This window comes from Dermochelys coriacea, chromosome 8 (genome assembly GCF_009764565.3).
Source record: "Dermochelys coriacea isolate rDerCor1 chromosome 8, rDerCor1.pri.v4, whole genome shotgun sequence".
NCBI lineage: Eukaryota > Metazoa > Chordata > Testudines > Dermochelyidae > Dermochelys > Dermochelys coriacea.
This window is the reverse complement of record NC_050075.1, coordinates 64,342,582-64,360,889: the sequence shown is the minus strand read 5'-3', so window position 1 is coordinate 64,360,889 and position 18,308 is coordinate 64,342,582. Positions and strand designations below refer to the sequence as shown.

Here is an 18,308-nt window from a genome sequence, read left to right as displayed (position 1 = left end):
CAAGTCCAAACAGCCAAATCCCTTCACTTGTTTCCCTCAGAAATTGCTGTATTACCTTTTACAGTTATCCAGTTAGTCCTCAGACATGTTCCGAGAGCTAGATTGTTGATGTTTTGGCTTTCCACCAGCCAATCCAGGTTCTAGTTATTAGATTTATCTCAGAGCTTAAACTTTTGAAATCTCCTATTAAAAAGCTGATGTTTTGTCAAAGGATATCAGTGTGTTCTTTGCAAAATTGATAAATTCTCTCTTTGAGCAACATGATTTTTGTGGTCTCAGATGTTTTGCTTGGAAGTATTCATTCATAGTAACTATTGTTGTACTTCACAATCTTAGTAAATTCAAGTGATTAAGCTACTCTTAACATTTCTCAAAGGTAAGGAAGTCAGTCTTGCATGTTCAACTGAAGTGTCTTCTGAAACTGATGTTTCAGTTCTACCTCAACCACCTTATCAAATTTTAGCATATCTTTTGTAGCCAATTTAATAATATAATAGCACCCAATGATTTTATCTATGTTGGTAGTTAAGCTGTATTTCTCATCCACTTGCCTTCTACACTGTGAAAGAAAGAACATGTAATTTACATTTCCAATTACAGTGGGTTTCCCTACAAAGGAGATGTGAAGCGATATTAAGGTCCTTATTCCTGTTGCTAGTCCTTTTCCCTCTGATATTAAGATGGTAGTGTCTGCAGCTCAATTCATTTTCTCACTGCAAGTTTTTCTTTTTGCCCAGAGGAATAGGGGAAGGAACCCAGTTCTGGGTAAAAAGGGAGAAATCACCATATCCAATACAAAATATATTCTTAGCACAATATATACACACCCCTCCTTCATTCCTTTTTTATAATTTTTTCCTTTTGTTTTTAGTGAGTCTGAATATTTGATTGCGACTTTAATTTTTCATCATACTTGAGTCAGAGTTACCAGTTTTCTTCAGAGAAAAACAACTGGGTATGGTGAAAAAGAAGCACTATTAGAAAATGAGGGGTTCATAATAGGGTAACCCCATTTTTGCTTTTTGTGTACATCGATTTCCCTCCTTCACAGTATTGGAAGACTCAAACTCATGTTTAACAATCTGTGGGATTTTTTTTTTAATACAAAGTGTATTGTGGAGAGGGCAGGAACACCCAAAAATGTGCTGAATGTGTTTCTGATTATTTTATTTTATTTTACATTCATATCTTAGGAAATTCAAGATCTTATCAGCAGTGGGTGCATACAGTAAAGGTATAACAATTTGATTTTTATTTGACTAGTTTATTTATCTTTGGAAAAGTCAGCGTACTGAACATCGAGCTTTAAAAGGATATTTGACTTCATATGGTCAATTAGCCGCATTCTCTAAATGTTTGCAGTGTTCCTTGTATTATTGTAACAGAGAAAGTATATTACATTAGTAAGGAAGTTATTTTTACCTAAATATTTTTGTCATAAACTAGTGTCTTTGTCATGACAGGTTTCAGAGTAGCAGCCGTGTTAATCTGTATTTGCAAAAAGAAAAGGAGTACTTGTGGCACCTTAGTCTCTCTAACAAATTTATTTGAGCATAAGCTTTCGTGAGCTACAGCTCACTTCATCGATGCATCCGATGAAGTGAGCTGTAGCTCATGAAAGCTTATGCTCAAATAAATTTGTTAGAGAGACTAAGGTGCCACATGTACTCCTTTTCTTTTTGTCATGACAATATTTTTATATTAGTTTAAAAATGAGAAAATGTCACATGCACAAAATAAATGCCAAATTTTGGAAAGCACAGAATGTTTTTCTGTTTATCTAGCCAAGGTTTTTTCTGTATGCTATATTGTGTTACATTCCATAACTGTGAGTTAGGTGTGGCACTAGGATTTGATAGGAATTTTATCACTTCTAGTAAACAGCAGTTTGGTTAATATTAATGTTTTTACATAGTCTGACTAACAGAGGACCTGTGTTGCACAACGTTGTTACTAGGCAGGATTAGTAGAAGATAGTACTGTTGACAAAACTCTTGTGATTAAATAAGACATGATTACCCCAATGTGATAGAAATAGATTTTTTTTAAATGATACAATATATACATTAATAAGCCAAGGAAAACTTCCAGTATGACATGTAATATGGTAACGGTACATGCATGGGTATGAGAATACGTCATTATGTTAGAATGCATTGATAAATATGTGTCAGCCATGATAATGACATACTGTAACCCTTGTGTAGCTGTAGACAGTAGGTTGTAGATAGAATGCAGCTGTGGAAATTTTTCCTAATTTAAAAAGAGGGCTATTATTTTCGTACTTTATTTTATGTCAGCCTGTCATCTATTTTTCTTGCTATTGTCTTAACTTTTAACCTGTGTTGTAAGGGTTATTAAAATATGCTTTTGTATGTTTCAGAAAGGAGGTGCGCTAATCAACACAGCCATGACCAAAGCCAGCCCTGCTGTGAAGACAGCTTACAAATTTGTAAGATCAACACAATCTGTGCATAAAAAATTGCAGAAGCCACTTACAATCTCCAGTTATTGTCAAAAACTGAAAAATCTGTATCCTTCCAATATGTATTACGGAAAAACATTACAGCCTAAGACATTGTTTTCAGCTTTTATTCCTATCTTCTGGAGAACAGTAACCACTCCATGTTACTGTTTTGAGTGGTTCAGTATGCTATTTTTGGCTTCATTCAAAATATACAGTAGATTCTTATTTGAATACCTGTTACATATTTGAAATACAGCTGAAAGTCTCTACTTAGCTGATGATATTAAAATATGGACTCTGAAAATACTGAATCTCATTTACACTAAGGCCCCTTTACTCCTCCCTGGCAGTGTAAATTAAAGTCAGTATAAATGTTGTGTACAGTTCTAGGTGGTGTAAAGGAGTCTTTGTATAAATAACAATAAGACCCTAAGGACTCCACTTTGACACTAAGTGATAACCTATCCAAATTGGGTTTGGAAGCATTTATATTGTGTGCAGGGAGCGATTGCAGTCCAAAATTTCCACCATAAGCAAGCTATTACTTATTTGGTTGTGAGCATCTTTTAAACTTATTGCTATGGTGTTAATAAAATAGCACTAATTCAAAAAGTTATGGACTTGCACTCTTGGCCATTGATTTACAGCTTATCTAGATGAAGCTGGGGTGTAAATCTGCACTGCTGTAGCATGCCACATGCCAACTGTCCACATGAACCACGCTATAGTAAAAGTTACCTGTTGCATTTTGATCTAGCCCACTTTGAAACAGGAATAGGATCAAAGTGTTCCAGGGAACTTTTAGTGCATGGTAGCAGGGTCCACACTGGCAGTGCGCAGCAGGCTAGTGCAGTGAAGATTTACACCCCAGCTCGCCACACGCTCTTTAACTAGTTTTATGTCTTCAGTCTGACAAGCAGTCCAGTTTTTAAATAATCTTTAAATATCCCTAGATTATAAAGAATGTGAATTACATTATATTATCCAGGGTATAGAAACGGTGTGGTAGCTCATAAGAAATGACACAATGATTAAGTATTTTAAGATTGGGTTCAAAGCACACGGGGGAAGAATCTTCTCTGCCTTCCTTTTTGGCTTTTCCAAAGGCTCTTTAGATTGATGCAAAGGCAGTAGTTCTGAATAAATCAATGCTACTGTGTGATGCTAATAGATTTTAAATAAAACTTTAAAAGAGAATTTTTAATTATACATCTTTTCAAACTCTCACAAAAGTCATGAGGAGAGAAACAGGTAAATAAATTAAAGATACTATATATCCACACACTCATTTATAATTTAAAAACGGTTCATTAACAGCCTAGCAGGAAATTATTCTCCTCCTCTATTTTTCATGATCTTAGATGAGGTTTCATGATTTCTTCCCAGCCATCCATTTTTCCCATTGTGTCCCTGATCCTACAACTTTTTCTGCATGAGCAGATGCTTTTGTGTGCAAGAAGCCTTATTAATTTCAGTGGGAATCTGTGCATGTTCAGGCATGGGACAAGGTGCAGGAGCAGGTCTATATGTCCTCTATTGCCTTTTCCCCTTCCATACATGCATGCATCTACTACATGGCACCCTGTTGCTTGTTATTGAGCTACTGAGTTTATGATTTCAGGGTCACATTTTCAAAAGTTCCCTAATCTGACCTTCAAATAATCTGACCTTCAAAACTGTCCCAAATTGTATATGGAAACACTCATAACTCTCCCCACAAACTACATCTCCCCGGTGCAAAATCAATAATTGAGATGTGTGCGTCACTGATTTTCATGTATAGATTCTGAAGTTTTTCATATATGGCCCTTAAATGTGAAAAGGCATCAGCATCATTTTCAAGGCTACTTTTGAAAATTTGGTTCTAAAAGTTATCTTGAATCTAACTGTGTTCGTGTAAGGAAAACTTTCCTATTTCTCTTAAGACCAGGTTAGCATTTTTTCTAGCAAAAATAAAATGTAGAAAATTTAGAATATAATTACTTGTCATCTAGAATGGTAATTCATCTCTAAATAGAGGGATGCCCTTGGGTCCATTTTCTGTGCAAATTATTGTCATGAACAATCATGGGACTTGGCTGCCTATTTTAATGCACACAGTTTCCCCTATCAGCACTATGCTATTCAGCAACGCTGAAGAAATTCTCCATCTGCATATAAAACCACTTCATTTCTTTTAAGATTGATGTTGCCTTGCAAGTTACCAGACTGGAACACTATAGCAGTGAGCTTGAAAATCTTAACAGTTTTCCAACATGAGTTGCTATTAAAATACTACTACAGATTTAAAGTACCATCTCAAATAAAGGGATGGACACAAGAGACCAGTAGGATGGTTCATTTTTAGCAATAGGTGAGGATACATTGGCAAAATTAATGTGTTTTCACAACATTGGCATGTATGCACATCTCTTAATAACTGATTGCTGTTAGTATAGCTAACTGGGACAGCCCATGTGAAATTCGTGTTAGAGAGTATTATCCTTATCACATAGAATTAAAAAAATAATTTCTCATGAAGTAGGCCTTATGAAGCATATTCTTTGAACAAAGCCTATCTCTTGCACCACCAGTTAAGTCCTTTTGTTTTAATTTTCTAGGCAAAAAGTCATGCAAAGCAGGGAATAAAAGAAGTGAGGAGTAAGTTAAAACACAAGGTATGTAATACAGTTTTACTTTCGTAGCTTGCTTCTTGTATCAGTTTGAAGCTTATACTTTACAAATCACATGAGATTTGTGTTTTTAATGACTTTTGAAATATGCTTAGCCCTTTGTTCAAGAATACATTTTTCATAACGAGCCCTCTGGCAACTATCTGTCATTCTGTGCATCCACTGAATAATCTCTTTATTGTTTGCATATTTTATCATAGAACAACAGAGCTCTTCAAAGATACGTTAACAGGATGTATGTTTTCATAAAGTTGATTGCTTTGATATCACAATTGAAGCCTTTGCTTCAAGCTGAGAATTTAAGACAGGATAGTCTTGCAGTACAATGTAATTCAGAAGGTGTAGTTGTCTGTTTTGGATTCATAAGATCCAAGCACAATGTTAATGTTTTAAAATAGAGAAACATTTCAACTTCGAAAAGTAACACAAAAATATCAGAATGAAGCTTGATTTAGGCATTTAAGGACAGTTTTCCTAATGAGTTTTATTTCTTCACTTATGATTTTCCTTGTGGGAAGGGGGAACTAACTACAATGTTATTTTATACTTTCTCAAATATAAAGTTTTTTTAAAAAATATGTCATAAACATGAATGGATTTAAATTGTTTTATATACATTCTAAAAGCTTCATTTAAAAACTTCACACTGGGAAAGATGCATGTGTAACTATTAACTTTTTGCAATGCTGTATTTCATTTTGTTAATAGATATGATCTTATGACAGATATTTAGTAACAAATGACCTGTATTAACAATGATTTTTAGTACTCTATGTATACGTAGGATATGTAGCTAAATATTATAAATATGGGATTTAAAATCTATTCTGTTGTGTAGGAGAGTGATGAAGAATATGGAACTTGTAGCTCTTGTGTACTACAGTCAGCGCCAGTGTACAGATTATACAATCAGAAAAGAGGAAACTCAGAAAAACGAAGACTTGCCCAGGTAAGTCACCTGAAATCTGTGCTATCTCTTTCTTAAAATATGGGGGGAAACTGCTTTCTTGTTACAGTAGTGTGTTTAAAATATTATGGTAAATACCTTTATTACCATCTGTATTCAGGAACTATGATAAGTAGTATTCACAATAATATTGCTTGCATAATATGTTGTTTTGAGAGTAGAGAGAATGGCTTATCATATATCCTCCTCCTGGAGGGAAAAAAATAGGAAATTCAACAGGGAGATGAGGTTGCCAGCTACATCTCCAGGAAAAGAAATCTCAATTGATTCTTAGAAATAGGACTGTATTTTCAAAAAAATATTTAAAATTATTTAATAACTACTGTTTAAAAGTACTATAAGAAAGAGTACAAAACAGTTAGATAAATGCTAGGCATATTGATGGTGTGATCTGTTGAAAAGTTTACTAGTAGTCTGTTCTTTTACGGACTTCCATTAGATAAGTAATTTCATAGGCATAAAACACACATTTCAGATCAAAGCATGAATATTAGTTTTTGAATAAAGGAATTCTGGTATATTCATATATGCCCAAGCCGATTTTCACTGCTAAGCTATCTTTTTACAACCCTAAAATATAGTGGCATGTGTTAATACTTTACCTAAAGCAAGTTGATTTTTAGAGAGGGCATGCCTTTAATTCAGACCTTGTTCAAGCTGATTATCATGTAGTGAATTTACTACTAAGTCAACTTAGCTAACAGTGTGTCAGATGTCTTGTCTTTCTGTTCTCAGTTCCTTTAATGGGTGTGATTCTCTGTAACAGGTATAATATCTCAATTTTAACCCAGTACTAATTCCCAAATGCCCAAATTCTATTTGAATTATTGCTTTATTCTGTATAGAGTAATAAACAGTTTGGGGGGTTTTGTGATCTCTTCTGAATAAGAATATATATTTTAATAATATATACAGACTCCTGCTTTCGATACCACAAATGTTTCTTCCTTAGATAAGATGGGTGTTCTGTAGGTCAAATGAATACCTCTTCGAATTGACAGTTGAATTTACCTGACTATTGACACTATTTTACTTTATATATAATAATAAAATGTTATGATAAAATTCTAGTTTTGTAAGCCCATGCATTCAGGTTTTTTGAATGATAAAATAGAAAGTGTTTGTGGAAACTAATAGACAATTAGAGTAGATTAATGACTTGCTCAGTAGAATGTTAGAAAATGTATGGTAATACTAAAGCCATTGGTTCCAGTGGTATAAATTAATGTAGGCATATCTATTTTAATTATGCAGGCGGATTCTCTTCTGTAAAATGTTTCTCAGGTTTCTTTTTAAATACAGTATACTAAAGTCTGCAGTGTATTTTCACATAGACTAACACAGTGCATCCTTTCTTTCAAGAACCTTGTATAGGTTAAATTTCCTGTCTTGACTTTTGAGACAGAAGATATGCAGATACATTTAGAATTTTAAAAGTGTAGTATTTATAACAGAAATTGATACTTAACATATTTATTTTTAATTGGTAACTGTCAATCTAATATACAGAAACTTTTTCTTTAACCACATCTGTGTCGCATAACACTGTTTTTTTAGTACACCGTAGAAACATATACCCAAATCTGTTTATATGTTCATTTAAACTTTTATGCAAGTGTACAACACAAACGTAGCTAAAATATGAGTCTGCACATTCAGATGCTTTTAAATGCTGCACATGTACAAAAACTGTGAGTTTATTAATTTACTTCATGGTCAGGTCTGTCTGCTGTTCCACTTTAATTGTTTAATTTTAGTACTGGAGTCAACATCAATAAATTGTACCAAAGTAAATTTTATTATTAGATATTAATGTTTCTTCTGAAGGACTGTGTTATTGCAGAATACTTAAACATTTATCTGATTTTTCATTCATACAATCATATACTACTGAGATTTAGTACATCTTTTCTGCCAACTAGCCAACTTTTTATTTTTGAAACAGCATACACTTCTTTCTGAATGATACAGTCTATCAGGTCAGAACAGCAGAGATTTTTTTTGTCCTATGTAGAGCAAGGAAAATCTTAATGTGCTTTAAAAAGCAGGGGTTTGTTTATGAGACAAGCTCAGTTACTAATGGCTCCATATCTGTGCCGAGCTGAGAGAGCGGCATGACTTATGTCCCCACCCCATCCTCACCCTGAATGTCACATGCACTCAGTGGGCAGGAAACAACAAGCTATAATCACTGACCAAGAAGTTTGGTCTTGTACAGTTCCAAAAAATGCAAACTGGGCTTTGTGGTCCCAAAACATCATTATCTATATGGAGTCTCAGGCTGTCCTATGTGTTATAACTGGTGCAGTTTTTAAACATGGATGCTATTAGCATCAGATAACAATAATCTAAGATCAATTGAACTAACTGCTGGCTTTGAAAGCTTGCATCTATATAAATTATATTACTTATTATTAAAAGCAAGTGAATTGCATTCATAACTACACTTCATAATTGTAGGGCTTTGTCTGGAGCTTTCGTTCCTGCTGATTAATCTTTTTGTCCAGGTTTCTAAAATGGCGCCGCTCACTGTCATCTCAGTGTAGTAACTGAAAAATAAGATAGTGCTAATGGTCACACAGTAGCTTATTCATTTGAATATACATTTTAAATAATGGATAAAGATTGGTTCATTGAAAAATCAACTATCAGAATACTTCTAAAATCCCAGACAGTTTAGATTTTTACGTCTTCTTACCTCAAGACAATGAGGGCTTACCCCATCTCCAACTCCATCATTATCAACCATCTCACAGTAAGTCTTTTTAAAGTACTGCAACATAAAGAATTTAATGTTGCACTTTCTGTTTCATGTCAGGCCTATGGATGGGAGTTGTTATTTTCCCATTGCTGCTTTCCAGTAAATCATAAATGTCAAATTAGTCATTTGAAATGAATTCAAAAATATTGTTGATAATTAAAAAAAAACTTTTATAAAATAGTGTATAATGCTGAAGTTCTCTTGATTCTAGAGATCAGTTTAATGACTGTTTCATTACCAGGAGATTTTGTACAATAGAATGTGAATCTGCTTTTTACCCCAACAAATAGTAGTTTGTATGCTGGTCTACTAATTAGTACGGTTATTTCCTGTTTTGTTGATGAGGCTTAAATAAATGTCAAGGGTACAGCCATGAAGATCTTCCAATTAGGCTTTGCATTTGTAAAACCCAACCCCTTTGCTTTTGTGTGAAGATGACAGTTCCAACTGCAGCCTCAGCCTAACAGGGCTCCAGGGAAAGGATTCTTCTCTGGTTTTATTGAAAACAAGGCCAGTTTGGCCCAGTGAGAATACCAGCACTGATCACAATGCAGAGCCATTTTTAACAATGAATATTTACTGATCTTTATCATTGCTCTTGTGGTTGTTTTAAAAAAATTAGAAAATTTTAAAAAAGTAATAAATCAGAATGAATTATGATATGTAAAAGAGCTGTTGAAGCTTAATCAGAGGATAAATAATTAAATCTGTTATCACAAACTATAGTGATTATATTGGTTTCCTTTAATTAGCATTTGGAAAATCTTTCCCAAAGAAAGCATAACAAAACAAAAAAAAACCCCACAATTCAACTTAGCGTAAGATCGTGTTAGAAGAATTGTTCTCTCTCTCTCTCTCTAATATATGTTTGAGCCCACTCTTGCTTAGGTTAGCTATTCTGGGCTTTTTGTGTGTGCGTGAGCTTAGCTGTATTGCAAGTCAACATTAACAGATGGATTGCCCTAAGCAAGGGAAAACCACAACAACAAAATCTAGTGAAAGTAGAGGATTGAAGCTTTTTATTGTTAAGCCTTATTAAAACCTTGGCATGTACACTGCTGTTAACTGTTTCATGCCTTGAACTAATAGCATTTCTCTGATATTTTCTATATTCTAAGTGGACAAGGTACCTGAGATAGTATGAGAAATTTCGAGTTAAATGTTTTGAATGACAAACTAAAGCAAAACTATGAGATTGTTTCAGCCCATTTTTATGTTATTGTGCCACATATTATTAGCAAATTACACTGTGTTGACTGTCTTTTTACTATTTACCAACATTTTTTTGTAATACAAGAATTAAACTAATGACAACTCAGTTTTTAAGAATTCATTTTAATTCCTTTTCTTTACATGCATTGATTTTGGGGTGGGGGGGGGAGTGTACACAGACCCAACCATTTTTCTACCATATTGCTTAAAATACAAACCCCCCCCCAAAAAAGGAGTTTCAATAAGAAAAAAGGAGGAATACCAGGAAGATCTTGTTTGTTTTCATAAATATGATCTATGTAGTTTTACCATATGTAACCATTATCCCAGGTGATTGGTGGCTTATTTAAAAGAGAACATTGCTGGATTTAAATAGTCTTTATGTATTCAGTGGCTTATAAAATATGCTAGCAGGTTTGTAGAGTACTGTGTAGGCTATGAGCTCACTTGATAATTAATAAGCTACCAATGCACCCTTGTCTCAAAGGAAATAGACGTAAGACTTATAGGCATGCAGTAACTTGTAGCCATAATAAAAAATAGGGAATTTGGACTGTAAGTGTGGATTTACTGGGAATCCCAATGTGTCCCTGCTACTTTACTTACACATATATCGAAGCAACCAGGTGAACTACTTGTCACAACTATGCAGTATTTTAAATATAATGTTTTAAAAATCTCATTTATAATTGAAACTTCTTTATGTAACAAGTGTAACTAAAACCAGTTGAGATTAAACCTTTTATCTTGCTTTCCCCAAAAATAAGTGAATTGACCAAATAAAAGTATTCTTCCTCTTTTCTTTTTAAAGCAGAACATAGAGGTGAATTTCTGATACTTAGTACAATATATCATAAAGAATAGAACACACACAATTCAAGTGAAAGAATGTGTACTTCGGCTCCTCCTCAACAGCTATAGCAAGTCTTGCTGGAGGAGGCAGTATTTGGCATCTTCAGGAGAATACCGAATGCCCCATACATTAATACCATCTCCAATGGCTAGCAAAAAATGACATAAATATTAGCTGCAAAGAGCTTCCAGTGCCTGACTACTCTCCCAACCTGGCAAAAGGTGATTATGGCGGGTAATGGTGGCAATAGAAAGGAAATGGGAGAAGAGGAGATCGGAGCAAAATTGGGCCATTGGAGTGCTGCTGAATATAAATATTGCAAAAGAGGGAAACACGAGTCCCACTATCAAACACAAATCAAACATCTTCATAATTTAAAAAATATAAAAGTTGTGATTCCATGCTTTCTATTTTATTTGGATTCAGCTGAAATGTTTGGGATCACATTTGGGAAACAGAATAGCAGCTTCTGTCCACATGCCTCATATCTACTGAAAATCCTACATGGAGCTTGGGTAGCTTTAATCCTCATTGAATAATTAAAGTAATGTAGATAAAATATTACAATTGACAGATGTCATATACAGTAACAATTAGCAGTTTTGAATTCATAATTTAAGAATGTGCTTCATCTTTAGGGAAAATTTACCTATAAAATATTTGTTCTGCAATAAAGTTTGTTTAATTAGTAAATTATGTATTTTGAACAAAAGAGGGCATAATTTGAAAATATTGCAGGCAATTTTAGTTTTTTTTTAATTTATGGGGAAGGTTTTTTGTCTTTGTATGTCAAGTAAGATTTCTTCATTCTGCAAGTTGTTCAGCTTTTCTTTTAATTAAAAATGAAAAACCAAGACAGCAAAAATTCAAATTATAGATTACGAGAGTGCCCTCTGGTGGTCCTGATATCTTCCCATATACTACAAGCATATATGTAGCCAATGTCATATGGTGAATGCTTGCTCTTTACATCAAAAGATCTTTTAGAAACAAAACAGTAACCATTATCTCAATAGAATTCTTATCTAAAAGAGTATCCAGACTTATAGACATTTGTCCTATCCATGTCTTTCAAATAGAACAATCTTTATTTTTTGTAAATGTACTCTCTGAACAGTAACAATCTATTTGTTTCCTTATTTTACTTAAAATATTTCTGGCATAACCATACTATTGAGATTAATTATGAAAAATATTGAAGAAGGACTACCTCGTTTCAGTGATTTATTTAGCAAATTGATGTATTTAAAACAAAAAAGAGACAATGCAGAAAAAGCTTTTTATTTTTATCTCTGATTATTTCTCTTCTATTCTCAGCCCTTTCATTTTTTTCTTCCTGTTAAGGTCTTACCAAAACAGAAAGAACTCTTATGGTACTAGCTGCATTACTGGTGCAAGTTTCTCCTTTACTCATTATTGACTTATAGTCTCATGTTTCATTTTATTCCATAGAAGACATCTGCCCTTCTTTGATTTTGCCTCCCCAGTGGAAAACCATACTTGAGAGCCATCTCTGTCAGTCATTAAGTTTCCAAACAAAAAAAAAAAGGAGGGCCAGGAAGCTGGTCCAGAAGCTCTTGCTGGCCTTTGTGGCATTTAGATGAGTATTTGGCCTTTTCATGGCAAAGGCACCAACACATACTGCATCAGCTTCATGCAAATGAGAAACCTAGAAAGTGAAAGCTTGGCAGGTGGATTCTTTTGACATATGCAATCTATTTTAGTTCTGGAACTAATGAATGAAAAGGCAGTTCAGCTGCGAGTCTGTCACAAAAACAACCTTAGTGTTGCACAAACAAAGGATTCTTTTAAGGATCTAAAAGAGAAACACTGTTGTGCTGAGTATGCTGTAGAGAATCAGAAGAAGCTCTTTAATATTTGATAATTAACTGAAGTAACTAGGGGTAGACTACTAATCAAGATAAATTACACTGATATTTATATCTTACTTTTATTTGCCATGCAGCGCTCTTCTCCCATCCTACCTAAGAACAGCAGTTACAGATAGTGTTATGGCTCCATCTAGCAGAAGGAAGGAGTCAAAAGTTCCGTCAGTTCAAGACACCAATCCATCTGCTTCCTTTCCAACTTAATTTTGCCTCCTGACCTAGAAGCACGGAGAGAGCGGCCTTAAGGCTCCAGCTTCAGCTCTCATTCTGTCTATTCTCTAACCTCCTGTATGTTAGAGGGAAGCAATGAAAAAAAGAAGTGATTCAGTTATAGGACAATGAGTATGGCTGATGGAAAAAGCCGGGAGAAGAAGAGCAACAGGAAAAATCCTTTCCTGAAGAGACCTTATAGCTAGTAGAGTTGGCAGCTGGAAGGGATAAATGTACATGGAACTAGCGGGAAGATTTCCTCCTCATGATTAAATCTTCTGGTCATGGACTCTGAACTGAGATGATGTTGGAATCATCCCTAAGGCTCAACACCGTTGCCCCGCAACACAGATTAGCTTCTTAGATTGCACAGTCAGCCTGAGAGTTCCTCACCTGGATAGGCTCTAGCAGAGCCTGTAGGTCTGTATGACAGAGTTGCAGCTTATGCAATGTTGCCAACTCTCCTGGTTTTATTGTGAGTCTTATTTGGATCTGTTCCTAAAGCTCCAGCTCCTGGAATCCTGTGATTGATGTGAAAATCTCAGTTTTCATTTTAAAAAAAGTTTATAGTCCTCATGGTTGTGTAGAAAAGCTTGAAAACATGAACCCTCTGCAGGCTTCAAAAATCAGAAGGGAAATAAAAAGAACTCAACATTTATTATTTGGGGGTGGGGGGGGAACAACCTTAACGGTTTTTAAGCTAATTGCAAACATTGGCCTCCAAAAATCATGACTTTTGTATGTTTGGGGTTGGTAATATTAATGCCAAAACTACCAGCATATCAGCCCTCTTTGTTTTCAGAGCCTCCATGCTTTCCCAATTTAGGCTTATGTATACTGGATGAAATCTGTTCCCACCATCAGGGTGTTGCCCAGCTTCTCATGGCAATGACCCTTCTGGAAGAGTTATTCCCGCTCCTGGGGTTGATGCCCTTCTTCTCCTAGCGGAGGGAGCTTGGAGCTGATAGGCTATCTTCCTCCTCCCACATTCTGTCCAGCAGAGGCAACAGAGTCCCTTTGGCTCTGGGGCTCTGAATGTATAATGCTTTTCTGGGACTCATTACAACATCCCTGTAATCTCTTTTACTCCAAATTGCTCACATGTACCCTTAACCTTAGCTCTATTTTCACATAGCTTTTGGTTTGGTAATTTCCCCTTTAGCAATAATTTTATATATGAACCATTAACAGAAATCCCAAAGAGAATGTTATCATGTGATATTTCTAATTATTTGAAGATACAGTGTATCAACCTGAAATTCATTTTTCTTTACTTTAACATTTTAGGATCAGATTAACTGATATGTTCTGGTTGCTTCACCCTATTTAGCAGCAGTGCAAAGCAACCCGAGTGTTCTGGCCATTTAAACTGGGTTTACAACTGTTTTGTATCACCAGAGCAGCACAAAACAGCCAGATTGTATATCCCAGGTTCCCCAATCTCCTGACCTCTGCATCCCCAAATTTTATCTTCCTCCCCGTGTTTCCCTACACACATACCAGTTTCACTCTCCTGTCGCCTGCATTCCCTGGCGCACACACATCCTTCACTCTATTTAATTCCTTGCTCTATTTGGTGAGTAGTTTACCTTTAAGGGAAGGACATCATCACAGAGAACTAGTTTAGCATGAGCCGCTATTAACTATAACAGTAATCATCCCTGGGAAAGGAACCTGTGTCCTCATGTTTTTCAGAAGGTTTGTTAATATCTGGGCTACAGCTCCCAGACTAGTATTGTTTTAATTCTGACTGATTTCAAGAAAGGTCTGTAAGACCTTTACATCTGCTTTAAATTGATTCTCTTCAGATCCATTCTTCAGCCTTCTGAACTATTCATAGTCCCATTAAAAATAGAGAAATTGATTCTCATCTTTATGCCCCAAAGCTTCTTTATTCCCTTCCTTCGACAGAGACCTAAATACCAGCAAGTAGTTTTCAAATTTCCCGTGGTTCATGGAACCACATTCAAACTTTGAGGGACATATCCCTGAAATTATAAGTACGGTTCTCTTAAGGTAGCATTTCAGTTGCTGTCAAGATATCCCACAGAGAGGGGGGAATTAAACTCACTGATTATTTCTCCTTCGGTGGTTTGCGTCTTTCAAAACCAGACAGTTCACTGACTTTCCCACTGAGTATGTTCTGGGGATTAATTCAGAGTTGTATGTTAACGAGCCTATTGGTTTACTTAGGTTGTGTCCTTATCTGTATTTGCTGCCGCAGAGAAAGTGTCTTTTCCCACAGCTTTGAAGTCATTTTCTATCTTGCACTCATAGTTTTAGAAGTTTCCTCTTTGTGATGGTTATAACAAGTGGCAAAAGGTGCCAAAACTACAGTGTTTTGACAGATTAAAGACTATATCCTATTAATTTATGTTCAGAGCAAACAGCCAAATGCCATTTTGTACTAGGCCTGTACTGTTCCAGACTCTAGGAGCAGAAGTACACGATGCTGAAATTTGTGAAGTGGCCATTTGTTCATCTCCTCCCAGCTGCATCTGCCATTTCCAGTTGGATCAGTCCTTGCCTACATAAATGTATTAGCTATTAGGTGCTCTGAGCACAATTGTCAAGTGAGCATAACTCCTGTGGCTCACTTCTTATGATATCATTTGTCTGTAATTGTGGTTGCTTGGTATAATGGGGAAGAGGAACATTGAACGAGGGAAAATTTACTCAACTGTAATCCTATTTGTCATAGTCCACTCTTTTCCTCCCATTTCCTGCATCGTTCTAGTCTGCCGTTGAGGAGTGTAACTAAAAGTATTTTTCCTATGATCTCATTGTCCTGTACTATAGCCTGGAAGTCTCTAAATGGAAAGGAGTGGGTAGATTAGTGCTTACAGGGTACTACTGAACTAACTGATTTTTTTGCCTCCTTGCTTCTGTCTGTAATTCTTGCTATTGGATAGGATGGGAGAAGGAGGGGACTGTGAGAAATAGAATTTCTGATGACTGAGTTTTCCTTAGCTAGCTTTCTCATATTAAATGAGTAACTTTCATACCATAAACCAGCAGGAAACTTTACTTCACATATCTTATTTTAAACACAGTTGAAAACTTTAAATGTGGATATATTGAATAGTTAGTCAACGTGAAACTATATATGAGCTGCCATTTTTCAAAGGTGTATTTGTTTCTCACGTTGAGGACAATTAATGGCAGTAGCCTTATCAAACTTCCTGTGTTTGTACTGATTAATAAGGGCTCATTACCTGAAAGTTATGATCCTGAAAGTTGCAGTATTAAATTAAAAAAACTGACATTTCAAAGATTGGCTTTCATGCCCAATCAAAAATGTAACAGTTTAACTTTTAAATCCTTTACTATTTATGTATTTCTCCTACATTTTTGAGATTTTTGGGGCCATCGTAGCAAGTTTATGAAACCACTGCCATATGTAAGAGAACCTTTTTCCTTTTGTAACTTTCCTCATTTTATTTGGTTGTGTCCATATTTATAGTTGCTGCTATAATCTTCACTTTATTCACAGTTGCCAGCATCCACCTCAGTCCTCTAGACAGCAAACCTTGTAAAGATGGAGGTTTTCCAATGAAGCAGAAACCAGAGAAGACAGAGTTGTGAAAATTATGGCTAAGCAGTCATAACTTTATTAAAATTATTAATGATGAAAGGAAACATGTCTTGACAGTAGGGAAGAAGCAACAGCATCACAGATATGTCACCAGCCCACCAATTCCAGTGCTCCATAGAGGCTCCAGGATGGGTGAATGGCCCAAGCTATAGTGGCATCAGCTGGCACCATGATGCCATCTGGGAGTTGGAGATGGGTCTCTGAACTCATCCCCACACTGGCTACAATTGGACCTTCCCCATAGCTCCTGTACAGGCCAGTTAAGCTTGATGGGTGGTTCAATGAAGTGGCTTATGAAGTCCACCAACAGATCATTTCTTAAATTGTTTCTTTGTGGAACTTGCACTATATTTCACAGAGAGGAATGAAAAGATGACATAGCTAATAATCTGTGTGAGCCAGAAGAGGTGGGGATATCTATCAGAGAAACCTTCACTTTACTCTTATAAGTAAGATAAGAAAAATGTAGAATTCATGAAACGTGTGTGTGTATGTATATATATACATTTTATGAATATTTTATTATTAAATTTATTATATAAACAGTACCAACTGGAAGAAGCCATATGAGTTTAGTAATTGTAGGAAGTTTTACTTACTTTATAAAGCAAATTATGACAGCAGTTTATTAAGTTTTTATAAAGTTTTGGTGCAGCAAGAAAGGAGGGTTATGATTTTGTTTTTTCTGGTAATGAATTTAAGAGGTCTGTTTGTTAGAACTCTGATCAGGAAGGAAACAAAGGTCTGTCCCCTTTTTTATGAAATGGTATAAAAAGTGTGCACACTTCAAAATGCAGAAAAGACAGAAATTAAAAGCTTAAATAACTCCAAACAGCAGGGTTCATCAGTAATGAAAGGTTTTCTTAAATGTCTTTGACAGCTTTTGCAGGTGCACATACTGTGTCACTTCATCTAGTGGAGCTTTGAAAAAGATTTATAGCTCTCCATTTAGAATTTATTAAGAGGGTTTTTTTTCTTTTTTGCAAAGCAGTCTGGACATACTCCTCCCTCCTCGTCATTTTTATTGCAACTCTGAGAGGAAAGTCTTCTATTCAAAAACATATGTTGCATTTTGTCTCAGTGGCTATTTCATGGTGCCTTAAATGATTGTGAATGTGCTTGTTTAGTCCTGAAAATGTGCCTGTAATATATTTCTTTCTTTTAAAATTTTTAATCAGGATTTTAAATATTTTTATGTACATCGCATTTTATTTGTGTTAGCATTCACCAATTGGATGTAAAAAAAAATTTCCTCCTATAATACCACACCCATAAAACTTCAAAAATCCATCTCCAAAGAGAGAGTGAAAGTCAAGGAGAAAGGCAGAAACGTCTCTTACTTTTACTTACTTCATCGGCATATGTTGTGTCATACTCTGCCTTCATGTACTGTTCTATTGCTGCTGTTATCCACTAACGTGCAGAGTAATGGCAAACTGTAATACTTTCAGAAGACCTCTCAAAAGAGCCCAGGCAAGGGTAATTGTTAAGCCCTGTGGCATTTACCAGTTGTAATCAGTTTGTTCAGTTCCTATTTCCCAAAGAGACACCTTTTTTTTTTTTTTTTAAACCTGATACATTCACTGTTTGCAACTATTTTTACTGTTTGTTGCTAGGAGCCAGTCAGTGTAATCCCAGGGCATTTTATTCTGTTGATAAAATTAAGGCTTCCATATAAAAAG

At 35.3% G+C, this 18,308-nt stretch overlaps 1 protein-coding gene across 5 annotated transcripts in view; it reads left to right on the top strand.

Annotated features, from left to right (window-relative positions):
• The window catches only part of DENND1B (DENN domain containing 1B), a 253,940-nt gene that overhangs the window by 215,660 nt on the left and 19,972 nt on the right, over positions 1–18,308 (top strand). For all 5 annotated transcript variants that reach the window (XM_043520155.1, XM_038413141.2, XM_043520157.1 and 2 more), the window contains 4 exons: positions 1,194–1,234; positions 2,384–2,452; positions 5,068–5,124; positions 5,978–6,088. In XM_043520155.1, coding sequence (XP_043376090.1) covers positions 1,194–1,234; positions 2,384–2,452; positions 5,068–5,124; positions 5,978–6,088 — 278 coding nt within the window. The remainder of the gene's footprint in view (positions 1–1,193; positions 1,235–2,383; positions 2,453–5,067; positions 5,125–5,977; positions 6,089–18,308) is intronic.